Source organism: Uranotaenia lowii, chromosome 3 (assembly GCF_029784155.1).
Source record: "Uranotaenia lowii strain MFRU-FL chromosome 3, ASM2978415v1, whole genome shotgun sequence".
In the NCBI taxonomy this organism is placed as follows: domain Eukaryota; kingdom Metazoa; phylum Arthropoda; class Insecta; order Diptera; family Culicidae; genus Uranotaenia; species Uranotaenia lowii.
Window position 1 is genome coordinate 86659933 of NC_073693.1, and position 21995 is coordinate 86681927.

At 33.9% G+C, this 21995-nt stretch overlaps 2 protein-coding genes across 7 annotated transcripts in view; one reads left to right on the forward strand and one right to left on the reverse strand.

The window, feature by feature from the left end:
• LOC129756408 (uncharacterized) overlaps window positions 1-21995 on the forward strand; it is a 434792-nt gene that overhangs the window by 131918 nt on the left and 280879 nt on the right. The window lies entirely within an intron of this gene.
• Window positions 25-2026, reverse strand: LOC129756416 (UDP-glycosyltransferase UGT5-like). The gene is made up of 3 exons (XM_055753291.1): window positions 1733-2026; window positions 881-1464; window positions 25-819 (listed from the first exon to the last, which is right to left on the reverse strand). Exons 1-3 carry the CDS (start codon window positions 1980-1982, stop codon window positions 91-93), a joined length of 1563 nt encoding a protein of 520 aa, XP_055609266.1. The 5' UTR covers window positions 1983-2026; the 3' UTR covers window positions 25-90.

Here is a 21995-nt window from a genome sequence, read left to right on the forward strand (position 1 = left end):
TTGTTTATTGATCAATGTACTTTTAACTAATATTCCTTTCAAATATAAACTCAAGTATTTATATTCAACTACATTTGTACGCCATTAAATTTAATCTCTCTTTTTGCTCTTCTTTGGCGCAAATTTGCGAATACTGGAATAACACTTTTTAACAACCCTAACACAAATCAAACTAACTAACCCTAAAATTAACAACATCACACAATAAACATCAATGAGATGATATTGGAAGAATGAAAGCTCAACAGCCGGTGTTCTAAGCTGAGGTGCCCCCTTATGTCTGATGACGTACTCCATCCAGTAGAGGGCAGTTTGCTTCGGCGTCATCGGTTTATCGTGGTATATTTTGGACATTCGCTTAGCATTCTCCCGGTAGGATGGATCCGTGAGAACTTTCTCCAGGGCTGAACGAACGGTTTGTTCGTTAATGTCCTTGAAAAGCAGGGGAACTCCCATTCCCGAACGAGCAGATAGCTGAACATTCATCATTTGATCTCCGAAGATGGGGATACCAACTAGCGGAATTCCGTGATAGATAGCTTCAGTTGTTCCGAGAAGTCCTCCATGGGTAATGAAGGCTCGAACGTTCGGGTGAGCTAGGATGTCATTTTGAGGCATCCAAGCTTTGATTAGGAGGTTATATGGAAGTTTAGGCAGCGATTCGTCTTCAAACTTCCAAAGAACTCGCTGTTTGAGGCCTGCAAAGACTTTAATGAAAGCGTTCCGTTTTTCTTCCGGAAATTTCTCGCTCCTCACGTAGGATCCCATACTGAAGTAGATTACCCCGTCAGGAGCCTCGTCCATGAATTTTTGAAGGTCCTAAAAGACAAATATTTCGAAAATTTTTAGTGAAATTGGAACAAAATTCAGATATATGTACCTTCGGCAGAGGCTTTGGATCATCAATTTGTACTCCACCGACTTCGATCATATTCGGCGCGTAAGGCCTTGGCATCCCTATACTAAAGTGATTATTCAAGAAAACTAGTGAAACCTGTTTCATTTGCTCTTCGAAGGAAATGGCAGCGTTTGGAAAGGCTGCATCGTACAACTCTTTTTGAGTGGTCAGTTGAAGTTGATGGTAGAGAGTATAGTCAATGGCGTTGTAGATGGTGTTCCAGAACCGTTCCCAGAAATTCATCCGGTCGTAGTAAGGTAGCATCATAGTCGAAACGTGAGAAGCCGGAGCCGGAGATCCGGTGAGCTCCGTGTTCCATAACGAACTTCCAAACGGTGAATAGGTAATCAGAGAGGCGTTGAAGTGTTGTGCCATGCCAAAGACAGCTTCTGCTAAGAATGCTTCTACGATAACCAGGTCGAAATGTTCCCCTGAATTCAGCAACTTTTGAACATTCGGGTGGTTCAAAGTGAACTCGCTGGAAAATCGACCGAACGTAGAGTACATCATGATGAGGTTCATAATGAATGGTGTATCGGCAAATTCAAAGGGGTCCGTGAACTCTTCTGAAAATATCAGAAAATAATTGAAAATAGCTTGAAATCAACTTTCGATGCAAGACTTTTGACAAAGTTTTTAAAAATCTTGAGAATAATTTCATTTTCTGGAAGGTTTTTGTTTGTGCGCATTTTTAATACGTCCGAACTATTTTTGTAAATTAAAATCTATGGTTTCATCAATTTTTTATTGGTCAGTTAAAACGCGTGGTTCTTGTTCACTCGTGCACTAAGGAAGCATTGAAGCCTAAAAAATAAACATAAGTAACGTCATTACCGTGCATTTTTTCCTTCAACCCAGTCAGCTCGATGTCTCTCCAATTTGGCGGTGGATTTTTCTCTGGAAATGAGCTGAGAACCGTTACATCGTGTCCAGCTTTGGCCAGAAGCCGAAGATATGAAATTCCCACAAAATGATGCGACGTTCCACCACTGGGTAAAACTCCCAGAATCTTGGCTGCTTCCCCGAGCCCGGAAGTTCCGAGAAGCAGCACGATCGCCAAACTTACTCCAGCACAGGGTGACATTCTCGCTGTTTGAAATTTGAATGTCAACGTCCAACTAATGTTCCGCAGTCGATAGAACAGTGGATGATAGAGATTGCCACTAAGGTATCGGTTCGAATTATGAGCTTCAAATAAAACAGAAACGAAAATTCTTGAAAGATTTTGCTATAATTGTTTTACATGTTTTAGTTAAACCCATAAAACGATTTAACAAACAATCTAACAGTTGGTAATTGGCCCTTATTTTGTTTATCGGTGGCAGTATCTTATCTGTCACATAGACATTGATTACGTAAACTTGATACTGGGTTCGGTAAACAGTCGGCCGAAGGTTTGTTTCAATTAACTTCAATTGAGCGGGCAGTTTATCTTGCTTAGCAATTCGGAAGGGTCAAAAGTGTTTATGTTGCTTTTTGAAACATGAATATTTTCTGAATTCTGAAATGTTTTGTTCTAAGATGTTGTCGAGATCAATTCATTTTTTTTCAATTTTCGTCCATATGTTATTTTAAAAAGTTTATCTGGATATGGAGATAAAAAAAAAAGATCGTTGCATGAACATAAATAATAACCATGAACTGAAATGTTCTTGCTTTATTGCTCATACTTCAAAACTAAGTGCGACTATTGTGGTTTAGATCAAATTTGTCATGGGACCGTTAAAATCTTTATGTCCTGATTTTTCCAAAAAGTGAATATTTAGTTTTACTTTATTTGACATAATGATTTATACATTTCGTATCGACTTTTATTGGCCAATTTTTAATAAGTTAAATTTGTATGGACAATAATGGACATCAACATCATTTTGAGCAAGGTAAAAAAAAATTGAGCTGAGCTATAAGTTGGCAAATCAGTTCCATCCTCAGCCGATGTCCGCGCGTTGATGTTAAGTCTTGAATGATAAAGATGGTAAAACGAATATAATCGAAACAAAAAAAAAGTTTGTTTACATCAAATATCACAGCACATTTCCGAGAACAACATGAGAAAAATTGGTGGCAGTTTATCGAAAGCTCATCAGTCTCATCGTTCTACTCACGTCACGACTAACACAACCAAACGAATGGCAATTGCCATGCCATCATCATTATCATCATCAGCAGCAACATCAACCTCATCATCATTTATGGTGACGTTAATCACATCATACATACTTCTCGTGCTACGGCGCTGAGATTCGCTTGATACCTACTAGCTATGGCTTATTGATAAACTATTCAGGGGAAAAGATTCGCGTTGATCGGAAAAATGGCGGATAGCAAGTTGCAAATTTTATTTATTCAACTAATTTCCAGTATAGTATAGTATAGTATAGTATAGTATAGTATAGTATAGTATAGTATAGTATAGTATAGTATAGTATAGTATAGTCTAGTATAGTATAGTCTAGTCTAGTATAGTATAGTATAGTATAGTATAGTATAGTATAGTATAGTATAGTATAGTATAGTATAGTATAGTATAGTATAGTATAGTATAGTATAGTATAGTATAGTATAGTATAGTATAGTATAGTATAGTATAGTATAGTATAGTATAGTATAGTATAGTATAGTATAGTAACTTCTGTATTCTGCTTCACAGTGTTTTCAGTGTTACCGTTATGAGCTATTGGATTTCAATAGTACTTTTTTCTATTAAAACGTTTAGCTTATAGAAATTTCTGGACAAATCTGGATAATTTATGAATAGTCTGGCCTAGACACCATGAGGTCTGTATTTCTGGATGACACATAAAAATCTGGAAGATTCCAGAAAAATCTGGAAGGTTGGCAACGCTGCATCTAACTAACTTATTGAAAGGAAATAATTGAAAAACAATCGTAGCAGCTTTAACAAATATTGCTCTCTTCGTCTTTAACCCGGAGGAACAAACAATCATTGCGCTTTCTAAGCCAATTCATCTTTTCTACATTTTCCTTCGGACTGCTGGTACCAAAGTAAAACAATTCGTGCATCCTTCCACCGGAAGCTCAAATCAAAAGAAACAGTCAACAGCAGCAGTTTTGAAAATCTGCTCTTTCTTAGCCAATCAGTCTTTTTTTTGCGCTTTTGCGCTTCCTTAGCCAATCCATCTTTTTCCACCAGGAGGTCAAATCAAAACTAACAAACATCAGAATCAGCCTTGAAAATCTGCGCTTCCTTAGCCAATCCGTCTTTTTCCACCGGAAGGTCATATCAAAACAATCATACTTCAGCAGTGGTCATGAAAATCCGCGCTTCCTTAGCCAATCCATCTTTTTCCACCAGGAGGTCAAATACAAACAAACAAACATCAGAGTCAGCCTCGAAAATCTACGCTTCCAAAGCCAAACAGTCTTTTTTCACCTAAAAGAAAAACAAAAACAAACAAACAGGCCCTTAAAAATCTGCACTTCCAAAGCGAATACGTCTTTCCTTATCGGAAGGAAAAATCAAAACAATCAAACAATCAGTAGCAGCATTCTAATAATCTGCGCTTCCTAATCCAATCCGTCTTTTTCCATCGGAAGGTCAAATAAAAATACACAATCAACAGCAGAAGCAGCCTTGAAAATCTGAGCTTTCCAAGCCAATCCGACTTTTACCACCGGAAGGTCAAATCAAAATAAACAAACAGCAGCAGCAGCCTTGAAAATCTGTGCTTCCTAAGCCAGTCTGCCTTTTTTCACCGAAAGGTCAAATCAAAACAAACAAACAGCAGTAGCAATCTGAATATTCTGCGCTCTCTAAGACAATTAGCAGCTGCCTTGATAATCTGCGCTTTCTGAACCAATCTGTCTTTTCCACCGGAAGGCCGATTAAGAAACAAACAACCTGCTGCAGCCTTAACAATCTGCACTTTTTTCAGTTAGTCCTTCTTATTTACTGGAGAAATAAATAATCTAGGAGCTGCCTGGAACAAACTATCATAGCAGCAGGTTCTGCAATCTGAGCATCAGCCTTGCAAATCCGTGCTTATTTTACCAACTACGCCATTATCGTGATTTCACGATTGCTATAAATCTCAATTCAAAGATTAACTAAAACACTTCTGTGGCTCACAAAAATATATCAATGACCGACTAGTGTTTTTTGTTTACACTTCCTAGCTTCTCTTCCAGTGTTTTCACATATTTGTTTTATTTATTTTCATAACTTTTTTTTTTTAATTTTGTACATGGTTAATCTCACCTCTATAAAATCATTACTTACAGAACGGTTTTATGACAACAAAGTTTCTAGTTTTGAGAAACAATTGAAATCCGTTTAGGCCATTTTTTCCTCCACCATATGTTTCGGTCACACGCCGTTTGGCTGACCTATCGAGAGTAGTAGAAACATTCTTCGTAGTTGTTAGCCACTGACATAGGTCCGGGGGGCTTGGAATCGAACCTAGTGGCGACGTGGAGAAGAAATCAATCCCAGCTTATCGTGATGAGATTAACAGCACAGTAGCATCAAACATGTTTTATTGGCTTTTCCAGTCCTGTCCTGTTCTGGACGAAAGAGAAGGAAGAAGAGATCGACACCATCTGAATTCGATAATGATGATTGGATAAGTGGCTCTTGATTCCAATCAGTTGTCACAGGACGCGAAATTGCACCCCGGAACAGCATCCGGAATCCGTGTATGATAGAGCGACGATGACGGCGTTGTTGATGATGATGAATGCTCAAATTAGTGAACGTTTGTGTTCGGGACGAACGGAGTGACGCTTTAAAATGCTCACTTTCAAGAAGGGATCAGTGGGAAAATCCTTGGCACCCACAGTAACACACATATAGATAGGTGCCTTCCCTAAGGGATTAGCAATCTCAAAGTGTTTATACGACGACCAGTTGAGCTCTTGAATTTACTTTAGCCAGGGGGATTAGAGCGACACATTGGAACTGACCTAAGACAGTAGGATTTCATTGGAAGCTCTATTGGTGTCCTTTGGTTGTCGTCTGTCTTTGATGATTTGAAATGTTTAACAAATTTAGTAAAATATGAGTTTGTACCAAAGTTTTATTTTCAAAAGCACCCACAGTTTTTTCCAATTAGAACAAACTTTCCTTTTCCATTTCTGTGTGGAAAGGAATACCACTAATGAGTTTTTACAGATTTTAAACAATCAGACATAATTGGTGGAGGCATTTGAACATGGCCCTTCTCAGTTTTTTTAAGGACACCTAAAGTTGTTACTGTTATATCAGAAGGCTAGTTTGCTGGCTGCTGTTGACAAGGTTTAGGTCGTCTGGGGTTTCCACTACTTTCGCTTATAACAGTGGGTTGATCTCCGAATGGCTAATGTTGTGACATGTTTTGCCAGACAGCTTCATTTCCGGTGTTGTCAAGTTCGCAGACAATATTTTTTGAGGGTTTTTTTTAACCGACAGTTGGGGATAGCTCATATGTTGGTTATTAGCGAAGTTATATTCTTTTCTTTTAGTCTGAAAATCACAAACTTGTTGTTTCATTATGACTTTGGAAGCAGTGATTTCTTAGGTCTAAATTTAAAAAAAAATTGAGTTGTTTACTCGAAAGTTTTCGCATCCTTCTCGGAGACAGTTATGTTTTTTTTCAAGCATTATGTTCTGCTCCTGAGGAAAGAATTATTGAATTTTGTGATACTATTGCTCATTATAATAATCCATTTGTTACTATCCAATGAATGAATTAATGATTAATGAAAGTAGTCAAGTTTTATTGAAAAAAATCCAAACGAAAATATGAAAAAAATTAATGTAATAAAAATATTTTCTGTTGAGTTCAAACTTTGTACTTATTTCATTTGAGTATTTGCAATATTTTTCTGAAGAAAACTGAAGCTCTAGAGGAAAAAATTTAGATGGTATTGCTTACTTTAAGTAATGAGCAATTTCAAGAACGTTCGGACTATATTATATTTGACTCATTTGCACTCTGTTCATAATAAATGTACTCTATTCTGGTTGCTTGATGTGGTAATAAAGCATAAACTTAAAGTATTCGCTGGGATTATGATAACAACCTTTGAGATTAAGGCATTCAACAACTTTTATGAACTATGCAATCCTATTTTCAAAGTGAATTGAAGAATTGAACAACGTTGATTGAAAAGAAAAGTGATTTATATCGATGTTTTTAAATTTAATCTTCTAATTTGTTTACTAATGAATGTATTTTTCTTTTTTCCAGGTACGTATTGATACTCTTCATGTAAGTAGATAAGGAGTCGAAAAAAAAATATGAGACAGTTAAACTTATTGAGGGAACGATGCACGACCATTTCCCCTTGGAACTTACATGCCTTCTTTTCTCTTGCTAAACTTTTTATTATTGGAATGTGTTTTTTCGAGTTATTTTTTTAAAAGAATCGATTCATAACCATTAAGAAGATTAAGAAAAAAAAACAAACTATCACTTAACTAAATTTCGGTGTTCAATTCTAATTGTAATTCTGTATAAATAGATTAAAAAAGTTTAATGAATTAAAATAAATTAAAATTGTAGTTTTTATAAGAAGATTTAAGAAAATAAAACATTGAACAGTAAATTGAAAATAAAAAAAATACCTAAGATGTTATTCAGAATTCGGAACCGAAAAGCTTTTTTGTGTTTTGAACAATTTTTTTTTAATTTCATATACAGTGGATCCCAAATATGGCCTTCTTACGGTCACCAAAACTTCCCATTTAGATAAACTTTTGATCAGTTTGATTAATCAAACAGCTGACATGTCAATCTCCATTCGAAAAGGTCATCAGCAGTAAATGCTGTTTTTACATTCTTATGAAGTTATTCCGTAGTTTTTTTTTGGGGAAGAAATTTTTATAAAAATGAGAAAGTTATAGCATTTTTTGTTGGTATTTTGCGAAACTACTATTAAAAATTCCGCAGAAAATCAGAAAACGAAATTTTTGTTCACAACATACTATGGAATGCTAGTTGAGTTCAGAAGGTATCATTTGATGTTTAACACAAAGCATTTTAAATAGTTTTGTCTGATTTAGATATAATGTCTATTTCAATTGATAAAGCTTGATTTTATATGCAAAAGCAGAATAATATACTTCTTCGATTTTGAACTATCATACACCAATCCATAGTATTCAATCGTAAGTTCTGAACAAAATATTGTATTTCATTTTTTAAATTTCATTAGAAAAAAAACTACAGATTAACTTTATAAGAATGTGGAAATTTGCTGCTGATGACTTTTTAAATAGAGATTGACATGAAAAAAATGGAAAATAATTATATGAATATCACGCATTTTTGGCCCTTCAAAAAATGACGTTTTCATTGTTTTTTTTTATCCACCTTATTAATTGATGTGTGTATATACATACATTAACATAATGCCAATAATATGTCAATTGTTTGATTTATTAAACTGATGGACAAAAATATTTCAACAGGAAATACTCGTTACCGAGAGAAGGCAATATTTGTAAAAAAAATAGATAAAATTTACGTGTACACTCATTTTCGAGAGTAAGCTAAGCCAAAAAACGTGTTTAAAATTTCAACGACCATTTGAATCAAACTTTTTTTTGTTGAGATTCTCAGAACACCGAAGAGAACTGTCGGAAAGAAATTGCAATATCAACAAAACGAAATATCAAGAATCTAGTCAGTTTTGAAGGAGTCGTATTACTATTTGACGAGTTTCGAGCAAGCCGATGTTAAAGTTTCGTAACACTTTTGTGATAAAATCGAGCATGAAGTACTTGATTTTGTATTATTGAAACAGATATTATACGTGGAAATTCCATGTTTTCAGAAGCCTAAAATCGGTATGGTTCCCTCAGACTGTGAATTTTTTAACTAAACATAATAAAATAATTATTACTTTGGCTTTTTCAAAGTTGTTATTTTGCTTATTTTGTTAAAAGATTGAAGGTAAAATGAACCAAATCTTATCGCTTATCGAATGTACCATTTCACAAGTAACATGTTTTTGTATTTTCCTTGCAACAAATGGATGCAAACGATGCCTCTTTTTTTTAAATCATTAACAATTGCGCCATTTTGAGCATGAGGAACTTCAAAAGTTGATTAGTAACTTTTCAACGGCGCAACAGATGGCACTGTTTCTTGTCAATTTTTAACAGCATATTTAAATGTCAAATGGTAGTCGACGAACCATATCTTCAGGTTTCTATAATTTTGAAGTCTGAATTCATTTGAAAGTCAAATAAAGTAATCGTTTCAATTGAATTGATAAAAATCATAATTTTTAAAATTCATTTTCCAACCAGATTTATCATTTAACAACTCTCTTTTGAACATAAATTAGACAGTTTTAAGTTATTAATCGGCTCTCAATTTGGTATGCCACCAGAGCCGGATTAAGTATTTAGGCATTTTTTTTTTGGTTTTGTTATTTGTTTTCTGATGGACGAAACATGTGAATAAATCAATAATAAACAAATTACATTGGTTAAATCCTGTAACATTTCTGCTCGTGGCAATGTTCCTAATGAAATAAAGATTTGGCAGGACGCTGCTCCTGTGAAAAAAAAAACACAATTTTCGTAAACAAAACTACGGGCTCAACAGTTTTTTAGAGCCTTCTAAGAATACTCTTGATTGTTTATTTCGTATCCTACGATCTTCACTAACCGATTTTTCTTGCAATCAAAATTCCTGATAATTTTTGTCAGATTTTGCCAGCTGACATTTCAGTAAAAACGTGTTTCAGTGCACGAAAATAATTTTGAACTTAGGATGGGTTTTCGAGGATTTGGCATTAGTTTTTAGTCTATATAGATTGTTACTCTTGATAAACCTTACTCTATTAACACTAGAAGGACCGGCAAATTGAATATACCTATTCGGCCCGCGACCAGTTAAAATGACTGGTAAAGGGAAAATTTTTTATATCATAATATTTTTAACTTTTTTCTTTTGATATTATTTTGTTATTTATTCGATATCATTTTTATTATAAAATGGAAATATTTTTTCACCATGGGTACACGGAATCACCTTATATTCGCATAGTTGGTGAATGCGTGTATGTCAAAAAAAGAAAATATCAAATAATTATCAAAAAACTAAAACACATTATCAATTGAATTATAAAATCATGTTAGATAGCTATAGGAATTGACCATGAGTGCACGGTTTCACTTCAATTTTGTTTTAGTAGGTATTTTCTATCATCCACCGCTCTGAAATTTTTCAACACGTTGCCTATAAATTATACCTGATATTGTAGGTTTTGAAACATACTTTTTCTATAAGTAGAGCAATTCATCATGGGTGCACGGATTCACCGCCATTCATCCAAAAAATTTTTTTTTTGCATGCTAAAGGTAAAAAATGAAGACTTATATAGATTCGAATGAAAAATTGTGGTTTTTCACTATGGTTGCACGGATTCACTGCGTTTTAATGAAATATTGGACTTTTTGCAAATTTTTAAAAAGCATTTTTACAAATCTTAACTAAACCAAAGTCGAAACCATGTCTTTCATGTTGAGACATAATGATTTAAATATCAATTTTTATTTTAAGTTCCGTTTTTTCATTCTCGGAAAAAAATATATTTTCATTATATCTTGAAATAATAAATTTATTTATTTATCATTAAAAAACAGGTTTTTGCAATCGTATATTTATCTGATAAGAACTGATCAACATCCAAGAAATTGGAAAACGGTTAGCATGGACCAAGTGAATTTTAGGAATTATATGCATCAAGTTATGTCGTGCGACGGAAACCAGTGAAAATAAAAATAATGAATCAACATTGTCAAATGTACACGTTGTTTTTTGATTGATCAATATTGCATTTCAAATACCTATCATATCTAACTCAAAAATATGTTGTGTTCTGAAGCAAGTTGAAAACTATTTATTTCTATATAATGTTCAACGGCAAATTTACAGCAAATCCGTGCACCCATGTTGAAATATCTTAGCGCCGATGTGGTTTATCAGATAGACTGGCGCGAGTCTGGTCTAGGTATGCCAGGCGTACTGGGTTCGATTCCCGGTATCGGCAGGAAAACACTTGGGATCAAACCCCATAAGCTGCCGACAGTGTTCCGAAAATCAATCAAAACAAACACTCAGGATGCGTTTCCTGTTGGAAACATTCTGATTGTATAATGAGATAGCGTCTCTCGCAACTCGCCTGGCTGGTATGCAATCTCGATCAGCGCTCCTATCAGCTATGCAAACCGAGTCGCATCATTCAGAATTATCGGTTTAGCAAACATCGCATATCGGAGATGATTGAGATACAAACTGATCCATTCTGAATGTAGCTCACTCAGTATCTGCCTGAATTATATGAAATTCAAAATTATTTTTTGCAGGACGAGAAAAATCAAACAGTTGTGCGGGACACCATAAATTCTCAGTAGTTTTAACTTGACGGACGACAGTTTAATAAGAGAACTTGTAAAAATTGAAAACCCGGCAAAAGTGAACATCTTTCCCTCACAAACACAACTACAATTTGATTTTGATCATACTGATGTTAAAAAATGTTATAACAACAAATAAATTTATTAATTTGCTATACATCAAATCAAACAAAATACGCTAATGATCGGCTTCATGTATCACTCACTCACTGCCTGATCCATTCACTCCTGATCGGAGACCAACAGGATTCGCCATATGCATTGCGCATTGGCGAGATTCCAATTTGATGATGGTGCTGCACTGTTTTGACAGCAAGCATCGTGCGAGGTGATCTGTATTTTAGCGATGAATTGAACGATCGATGATCGGGTAGGTCCAGTAGCAATCAATAACGAAACCCGACCGCTGTACGTTCAGGACCGAAGGGCAATCAGAAACATTCATTGAAAATGAGTGATTTTCGGCACACTGGCTGCCGACAAGTAAGATGTGTTTCCTATTATAATAAGAATGTTCAATAAGAATGTTCAATCAGTTGCCAGCTGGTCAGGTATATACACGGGTGCCGAAATACCTGTAAGTGAACTTCCATTGAAAGTTTGTCGAACCTAATAATCTAATACTGTATTTGTTTTCTCCACTCGTGGAGTGTTCCACCGTACTCTATAAAAACAAACACAAATCATCGCCAGTTTATTCCTACCTCGCTCACTCACACGTTCTCTCGCAACACTGACAAAATTTTCGGGGCAACACCGCCCGATGGCAGTGCAACACCAGGTCAAAACCAGTGCAACACCGTCCGAATAAACAAACAGTTTGACAGCACCTAGTGGTGCACCAGTGCAACACTAGTGCAACACTCGGCATAAACAAATATGGTATAAGAATGCATGTGAATACATACTTGGGCAGAAACTGTGGTGTATCCGTGCACCCATGGTGGATAACCAACATATAAAAAATATTCCGTGCACCCATGTTGAAATATCATTTAAATTATTCAGTTTCATAGCTAATGCCTTCAAATTTAAATAAATTAGTACACAATTCAAAATTATTTTACTCATTCTAGTTTAGTATAAAACATATTTATCACCTAAAATCACTCAATTCATATATTAAATCATAACTTTTACAAATCTTTATGAAATTTCGCCAAATTCTGACAGAAAGTTTGATTTTAGTTGAGCAACAAAACGGACCAAAAAAATTGGGAATTAACTGCTTGAAGCGCCACACAGCGGTCAACTTTTTCTACAAATTTTCCTGACTTCGCATCAAAAATCAATAATTTCATAACGAATGACACACTTCTGCCCACCATAAACCAACTAGGGCTCATTATCTTGAATGTAGATTTCAAATGGAACCAAAAGCAAGAGAAAAAAATGTATCTTGTTTGAGTTATAGGGTTGTGAATTTTACCAGTCATTTTGACTGGTCACGGTCCGAGTGTCCATGGCGAAATTTTTCTCGCTTATTAAAAGAGCTAATGAAATAAAAAATACACATTTTTGTAGAGATTCAAAATTCATGAAAAGTCGTATTTTTTGTGAATTTTTAAAGCGAAGTATATAAAAGATATTCAACAAACAAAGTATCCAACCAGTCATTTTGACTGGTGCGGTCTTTCTAGTGTTAAATCGTTACCCATGACATATGTCTCAACATTTAATATTTTAATTTTTTTAAATTTTTTTTAATGCATCTGCAACGAGGTACTAAAAAGGCCTTTGAGAAAACATTTTCAATATGATGTGTAGCATTTACATTGAATTTTGAATCATAAATTAAATTATATTTAAGGGAACAGTTCCTTCTCGGTGGGCCCCCTTAATGCGGTGTATGTATGTTTGACATTAACCCTAATCAACTCTGTGAGTCAAGATGACACTATGGGAAGATAGGCGGCTTGTATATTTATTCAGGCATATCCAAATAATTAAAAAATTCAGGACCCTGCAGCTTCCAAATGCCGAAACACAAATGACATATTCCACGCGGTTGTACTGCTCAATAGTGATTTTTATCTGTTTGCGTATCCAAAAATCTCAAATTTGTCTATAATTTTGATAATTCAAATCACACAAAATCAACGGAAAAAAGAGGAAAAAAAAGTTGTACACATGTTTAACATGATATTGAAAATCAATTTTTGTTGTTGAAAAAAGTGGTTATTTTGACAACTTTTGCAAAATAAATAATAAAATAAATGGATGAATTTGTTTTGGATTTTTTTAGTACGTTTCGAAGCCATAAAACACTCCTTCATTTTGTAGAAAAAAGAATTTGTTTATACCCAATGACGTTGTTTTGAAAAGCCAACAAAAACAGTCGCAAATGAGTGAATTTACGTCACAAAAAAGGGAACTTTTCAATTTTACGAGAAAAAATTGACAATTTCTGACATAAAAATTAGATCTTCTTTGAAAATGATAAGACGATTCAAAAACACTAGATTTTATAGAAATCGGTTGGAATCCAGCTGAGTTACAACAGCGCAAATGAGTGAATTCACGTCACAAAATTGATTTTTTGTGATATTTTATATGGAAAATATGCTCTGAAAGCTGTTTTGACCCTCCAGATGGTCGGATTTTACAGGCTCTAAAGAATGGTTCAGTATAACTTTATATTTTGTGACGTGAATTCAGTCATCTACCCTATTCTGTTTAAACTGAGTGAATTCACGTCACAACTTCAAATAAGCATAATTTCGTTCGTTGTTATTTTATCGAAAAGCTACGTACATCAAACTGTAGGTAATTATTTTTTCTACAGCTTATTTGAAGACATCGATATTCTATTTCCACAGAGAGAACAGGAAATCAAAGTTGTATGTACTAAAGTAAAAAATGGTCAATTTTAGCGTAAATTCACGTCTCAAAAGTAATCGATCACTACAAAAACAACTTCAATTTTTTAATGACCAAATTATATTCATTTTGAAGGAAATTCAATTTGCGACCGTTTGCTGCAATTTTTTTCATTTTCAAGTTAATTGGTTGACTTCTAGAATGATAACAGCGAAGAAAATTCCGGAAAAGCGATTTCACGTCACGGTGGAATGTGTCAAATGCCCTTAGTGTCTAAAAAACTGAAGTTGAAAGCTATATGTCACTCAGAGAGATATATTATTTTGAATGTTTTAAGAATATGACCTCATAAGATGTAAAGAGTGGTATTAAACCGTACTTTTCAATCATTGAACTGCCAATATTATTTCAATAAAAGTTGCAAATTTTTGAAAAGTGGATTGGAAAGTTGACGTAATTTGGGCCGTTTTCGCATCTTTAGATTCTCAAAATTCGAATCACAGAAATTTTGACTTATTTTTAATGGTTGCTGTTTTAAAAGTTTTTGTCAAATTGCAATATCTCATCTAAATTCAGTTTTGCCCTGGTTTTTTAGTGACCCTACATTGGACCTAGAGCCTACTTTTGTCCTAAAATGAGGAACAATTCATTTTTCTAACATAGATTTAAGATACTCCAATGCAAACAAAGAACTTTTATTTTCTCTTCATGCCGTTATTTGCAAAAGAAAGTAATTTTGATAGAACTTACCACCTTTTAAAAAATGTACTTCCTTTTCAGTGGCAAAACAGATATGTAGCTCAATTAGTGGGGGACATTTTGAAAAATCAAATGAATAAGCTAAAATCTCACTTCTCAGCGTCCAAGCCAAAGTTTAAACAGAAATTACTATTGCTGTGATGAATATGGGCGATACGACCTATTTCTTTTCTGAAATAAAAGAAAACTATTGGAAAACCGGAAAATTTATTAAGGGTCTTGACCCCCTTCCAATCAAAAGGTCCCATTTTTAAACCTGAAGTCACCAAAACTATCCATACTAACCAATCAATTAAGGTTCGGATTTCCATAAGAGCATAATTCAGTACCCAGCTTGATCCTTTCTTACGTTTTTTGTCAGCTTCATGCAAATAAACTACAACAATCACAAAAAGTTATAAATATTGTGCTGTTGCCATTGCTATTTAACTGGGAGCGAAAATGTTCGAGATATTCATAACAAGGCCGAAGTACCTGACCATGAGGGGGGTTTTCGAAATTCAAATTTAACTATCAATAATAACACTAGTTTACAAAATTAAAAAAAATCGGGAACTTGATTAACTGACCAACATTTTTAATGTAAAATCGGGCGCTGAATCCGAAAATGAAATTCAAAAAAATCTCAGTAGAACCGTTTTGAGTTATGCTCCAAATATGAAATTTCGGATAAATTATAAAAGTTCTTGTACTTGGATTAAAATATCTTGGACAGTACAATAGTAATTTGAAATCCCTTTTTTGCATATAAAAGGTGAATAAATTTTTTATCGATCATTTGAACACTGTTTTTGCGTTTGACCAACAGTATTGTTGATATTAGTGACTTAATGAGAGAAAAAGATATAAAAACGCATTTTTTTAGAGAAAATTTTGTTTCAACGAAAGTTTTAGACTCAATAGTAGCATTCAAAAAATCTGATTTTCTTTTGCTCTTAAATATCAGTTTAAATAAAATTTTTCAAGTGGTTGTTTATCAAATTCGGTTGAAAATCGAAGAAGTTATGGCTACTTTACCAAAACTGTAATTTTTGCAGTTTTTAATAATTTAACGAACCGCAGTACTATAAGTGTATAGTATAGGAAGAATAACACATGGTAAATCTCACTCGCTCCAAGTCAAAATTATTTATTAGCATTACTATTGTGCCGTCGGAGATATTTTATTCTAAGTACAAGAACTTTTTTAATTTTTTCGAAATTTCATATTTGAAGCATAACTCAAAAACGGTTCTACTGAGATTTTTTTGAATTTCATTTTCGGATTCAGCGGCCGATTTCACATTAGAAATGACCTTCAGTTTACTGAGTTCAAAAATGCTGTAAACTAGTGTAATTATTCCAAAAATGCGCAATGAAATTTTGCTTTACAGTTACTTCTTGTATTCATTTTTGGAACTTTTCACAGATTAACTAAAAAATCAAGATCGACCCAAAACACATAATTTCAAACAATGAAAATAAGTGAAACGTTTATAAACTTTCAAGTGCAAACTGTATAGTACATAATTTCAAGCTGCGAATATTTTTCGCTGCCAATTAAAAAAGAAAGGCTAGAATCTGTGTTTTTCATTTCAAAGTGAATAATACAAGATTATGTTTTTAAGAAACAAAAATTCAGAATGAACAAAGATAAAATTGTTATAGAATATTTTAATAAATTAAAATAGTTTGACTCTGACATGTAATCAATTTATTTGAAAATTTCAAAAAACTGTTTTATTAAATTTCGTAAATTTAATTGAAAATACAAATAAATAATAAAAATCAAAAATAAAAGTTTTCAATAATATTTCTTCAACATTTCAAAAATATATTCATAGAATTTGATTGATAACTCAAGAAAACAGCATTTTGGTGCTGTTTATTTAGTAAGTTTTGGCGTCCGAAACTCGAATCTCTACTCAGATTTTGACTATCGCTTCTAGATTCATAGAGTTAATAAGTTTAAAAATTAATCGGTGTTGAGTGAAATCAATCATTGATAACTGAAGAAATGACAAATCTACATGAAAGAAAAAAAACTGGTTCTGAATATCATTTAATTAAGGAAAAATATTTTGAAGTTTTTTAAATTGAAAAGATTTCATAACAAGTTTTACATGCTATTACAAAAAAATGTTTTAAAAATAGGTTTAATTTATTTATATCATTTTGTTGAAACCAGCAAAATGATCCCATTTTTGCTTTAAAAAATATCAATAATTAATTATTGGTTGAAACTTTTGTTTTTTTTTTAATTTGAATGGGAAAAACTAAACATATAGAAAATTTCTCTTACTTTTAATTGCATAAGGCAAAATAGCTTACGATTACCATGGACCGAGTGAATTTTAGGAATTATCTTCGTCAAGTTCTGTGGTGAGACGGAATACTATGAAAATAAAATAATATCTTTCAAAAGATGAAGAATTGATGAAAAGATGATAATTAAATAAAAACTCTTAAAAGTTTTTGAATTGTTTTATCAAAATAGTTTCGAATTTTTATAAGTGATTTTTACATATTTTCAAAAGTGATTTAAAAAACAGAAGCTAAAAGAAAAATATTGTTGCATATTTGGATTCAAGGCACCCAATTTAATTAATAAATATCTTAAAGTCTTTGCATCTTGAAAAATGTGAATTTTGAGGAATATTTATAATTACCTGAAAATTTGTAAAGGCTTTTTTTTTAATAATCAAAGTGATTAATGATAAGGTTTTAGTTTTTTTGGCTTATTCTGTTGGCTATCGTTAGTACTAAACGCATGTCACATGGCTACCAATATCATGACATGTAAAATTAATAATCGATGAATGAAATTTGAAGTAAGTTTTATAGGATTCACTTCTTAGTGAAAGCCCATTCTAAATACAATCAATTATTTGTGTCAAAATTAGAGTTTCAATACAGATGGTCTATGAATTGCAAACTGAAATTTGCAAGTCAACATTAGTATCCATTTGGAAACGTCTTAAAATAAAATGGCTTAGGCCTTGAGCGATTCATGGTTAAATTCCGCCGGAGGCAGGCTAATTTTATGATTTGTTTACTTACACTTATTTTTAAACACCTTTTGGGGTCTAGTATCTTCCCATTACTACTGTAAATTTCTTTCGTGAACTGAAAATTTTACTTGGAAAAAATTTCCATGGGGGGAGGGGGATAGGGGAATAAACCCCTAAACTCGGGGGGCCAGTTTGCAAGGCCTTGCTCATAACAGAAATTTATAATGTTTTTTGAAAAGTCAAACAACTCAAATACTTTTTCATGATAATCATTGGTTCAAAATTGAATATTCATCAATTTGTTGATTTTTTATTTCGAAAAACAAACTTTTTGTAGGTGTTTTAGATCTAAGTACAATAATAGGTACCAGACCAGTTCCATAACAAGAAAGGTTCAAATATGGAAATATTGATCATTAAAATCTTTGTGAATCTATTGAAAACGGCAAAACCTGCGTACGAAAATTCGAACTTCCAAGGAAGATTATTGTAATAGATTTTCTGAAAATCACTAAACTCCCTTCCGTTTATCAGAAAATCATCGATTTACAAAAACCATTTGCTTAAAGGGTCCTTACAGATTCTAGTGGTGTAGGGGAGAGGCGGGCTATATGCGCATATTAAGGAAAGCACTAATTTTCTCCCATATTCCAATAGATAGGAGTCTCAAAACTATATACACATGACCGGACATCTGTTTTATATATGTTAGAGCAATTTTTCTGTTAAAATCTCTTACAGTTTTTGTGAAAATAATTTTATAATAAAAGAAGTCAAAATAGCCGATTTCCGAAACTGGCGGGCTAAATGCGCATATTTATGTTATTAGCTATATTTCATTTACACTTGCAGTATTTTGATTTTATTTAATTGAAAATGGTAGGAACGGATGTTATGCATACGTCAAGGCTGAAATTTTGGTGAAAATTTTTACATCACTAGTACTTTTGCATGAAACATAGTTAAGGGGGGGGTAGGGTCTAACGGGTATAAAAAAACACCATTTTCACGATTTTTTTCTAGAGCTATCGTTCAAACAAATGTATTCAAATTTTTTGCATTATACAAAGCATTGTTAAAAGAACATTTAGTAATTTTTTCGTAGAAAAATATTGAAAAATGAGCCGGTGACGGAGCATTTTCGAGGATGCCTTTTAGAAAACAGGATTTGCGGTGGACACTGTATCTCAGCACAGAATCATCTGAAGTCAAAGAATCAGAGCAAAATATTTTTAATAGATGTTTTTCTGGACCCCAACGTTTTTATTTAACTTAAAAATATTTTTATGAAATTTTTGTGGCTGTTTGAAGTAAAAACTACGATTTTTCACTTAAAAATCCGCCATTTTTCACCTCTAAAATCTCCCTAAAGTAAAAAAAATCAAAAAAGAAAAACGTTGGGGTCTGGTATTTTATATGTAGAATATATGTTCCAAATTTGAAAAGAATCGGATAAGTAGTTTTCAATTGACGATGTCCACGGACTTTAAAAATGTGCTTTCGAGAAAAACGCGTTTGAAGTTTCTGCTCTTGCTTTCTTGCAGTATTAGATAGGAGGAGATAAAGGCCTATAACTTCTACAGTTTTGCTTCAATTGACTTGAAAATTTGACACAACATTCTTGAAATGTTTTACAATAAGAAAATAAAAAAATAAAAAAATCGATTTTTTGAAAGTGTTAGACCCTACCCCCCCCTTAAGTATGCCATATGGCCGTATTTCATGGTAATATTTATTCATATCGTATTTTTATCGGATCAGTATGAAGTTCTTCTTTTTTCACTGCAAGATCGTGATTTGTGCGTAGATTTAATGTTTAAATGATAAAAAGTAAAAAATTTATAAGTCTAATCTATTTTTCTTGATATAGGCATTTAACCTGCCTTCATATGGGCATTCAGAACCTGTCTCTTATTCCAATATCTTATTATTTACAACTTTGCCAAAAGCTTCAATTTGTTGAATTTCCGATTTCCAGATGAATAAGAAAGAAAAACCATTAAAATTTTTGTTCACAGAATCTGTACGCACGATAATTAAAGTTCAATATATTATAACAAAAGTGACACAAATCTTGTTTGATTTTTTTTAATTTTTTCGACTTTATATAACAATTTAATTTTTTCATGCCATGTGTTAAAAGCGTATTACCCTCAAACTTCACTGATTAGATATGATGAATCTTCAGCCATATCGTCAATCGGCTGTATGCGCATATTACCCAACATGCGCATTTAGGAACACTTCCCCCTAATTGCAAAATTTTACGCTCACCTCTAGCAATTTTATCTAGCGTTCTGCGCCGTCAACATCACCCGTCTAATATTTTCTATTTTCCTTCGTTCACTTATCTCTTTCTCTATGTCGACTGTTGTTATCAACCAGCGAAAGTCTGACGCGAACACGTGAGTCGACATACTCTCCCCTTAGTTCCAATTTTCTCCGGAAACGGGAAAAGCGAACGAGAGAACCACAACAGAAAACTTCAGCCCGTACGGAAGGAAGGAAAATTGTTGCTAAAATCGCCTGATGGAAAATTCTCAAACTCTCCCTTCTTTTACCGAGTCGACTCTCTCTTAGAAATTTTCCCGAGAGGGGAAAAGTCGAAACCCGAATCAAAATGTTCTCACTCTCCACAAACAATTTTCCACGAGATGTGGTGGGGAAAAAATTGTTGCTAAAACGTTTCCGTTTCGGAATGGTCGGGAAAAGTGGGTTGTCTCGCTTGCTCTTTCGGTGAGAAAAAGCTTTGACCAATATTTGGGATCAGTTGATTGTGAGAGGGGAAAATTGGATGTCCTTTTCGTTGGACTGAGATTCTATTACAACTGAAGAGAAGTAGTGTGGTCCTGTTCGGATCCGTTGAACTTTTGGTTAGTGGTCCCGTTTTATCGCAAACTTGGTCCTGGGGTGGATTTGTGGGTGGCGGATTTCGGATTCGGTTACGTATTTTTCCAACTTACGTCAGCAGCTGCCGGGCCAAGGATGCGATGCTTCCAGGTTCGGTTCCACCGAGCGTTTAGTGTCGTTTATCCTTCTGCCGGGAACGGAAGCTCTCAGCGCTTGTTGTTTGTGTGTGGTCGGTGTTCGGTGTTAGGTCCGCTCCTTTAGCGACCTTAGTTGTTCTCCTAGGAAAAAGGGTCCGGAAGTTGTGCTCCTGGCTGGCCAAATGCTGGGACACCTTCCGCCTTTTACTTTCTCGGTGTCGTATAACTCTAGATGTTGTTAGGGCCTCGTAGCCCTTTTCGATCGGTGTGTTTGATGTCGTGTTTCCATGTAGGTGTTTTTACAATTTCCGTTTGAATCCGACACAAATCTACTACGAACCTAACCTGTCTGTAATCCCGTGTACAGTCCACGTGGTGTTCCGTGTAATTAGTTTAAATCGGTGCCCAGAACTTTGGATTATAGTTAATCAGCGCTAATCGATCCGTTCCCTATAACATCCGGTTGGAACGAGATTTGAATTTAAGTAAACAACGCTAACCCATGTAATCAAAATTATCGTGTATTCTGCTCAAACTTTCCATGTTACCAACTTTGTGAACTGTAGTGTACATATCGGTGTCCAAATACCAGTTAGAGTAGTGAAAAATATGTAACGCAACGAAAAACTGTACGATTAATTTGCTCGATTTAAGTGTCAAATAGTGGTAGATGAACCGTAACGACAAAAATTACTACACATTAGCCGTACCACTCATCAAGCACTCTAATGGTTCACAATTACTCAACCTTTACTCGAAAGTAGCGAAACTACACCCTTCATATTAGCAGCAGTGAAAAAAAAAAATAAAAACACAAACCCACCACCCTTATCCCGTGTTATTAATGTATGGTGCGTGTCTGTGAAAATTAAAAGGCAGCTCATTTGCACTCCTTCTCTAAACACGAGAGTTAGAACCCCGAAAAAAATGAACCAAAGCAAAACTCTCCAGAACGATAAAATATCTGGAAAGTGTGCTGTTATGGGAAGATTGTAATCTGCCTTCAATTTCGCTAATCTGTGCGTGGAATCCGGAAAAAGAAAAAAGTTGGGTCGAAAAACCAAAAAGCTATCAACACAAATCATTACCCTCCCGTAATATTAGAGGGAGTATCACTTCTCCAAGATAAAAACTGAGAAAAAAGTGTAAAATAAAATACAAATAAACCA

Bases quoted from the DNA above. Each gene is read 5' to 3' on its own strand.
- LOC129756416 (XM_055753291.1), bottom strand. From the start codon at position 1,982: ATGTCACCCTGTGCTGGAGTAAGTTTGGCGATCGTGCTGCTTCTCGGA. The intron at 1,465-1,732 runs GTAATGACGTTA...TGATATTTTCAG, and splicing joins GTTGAAGGAAAAAATGCACG to AAGAGTTCACGGACCCCTTT. The intron at 820-880 runs GTACATATATCT...TTTGTCTTTTAG, and splicing joins ATCCAAAGCCTCTGCCGAAG to GACCTTCAAAAATTCATGGA.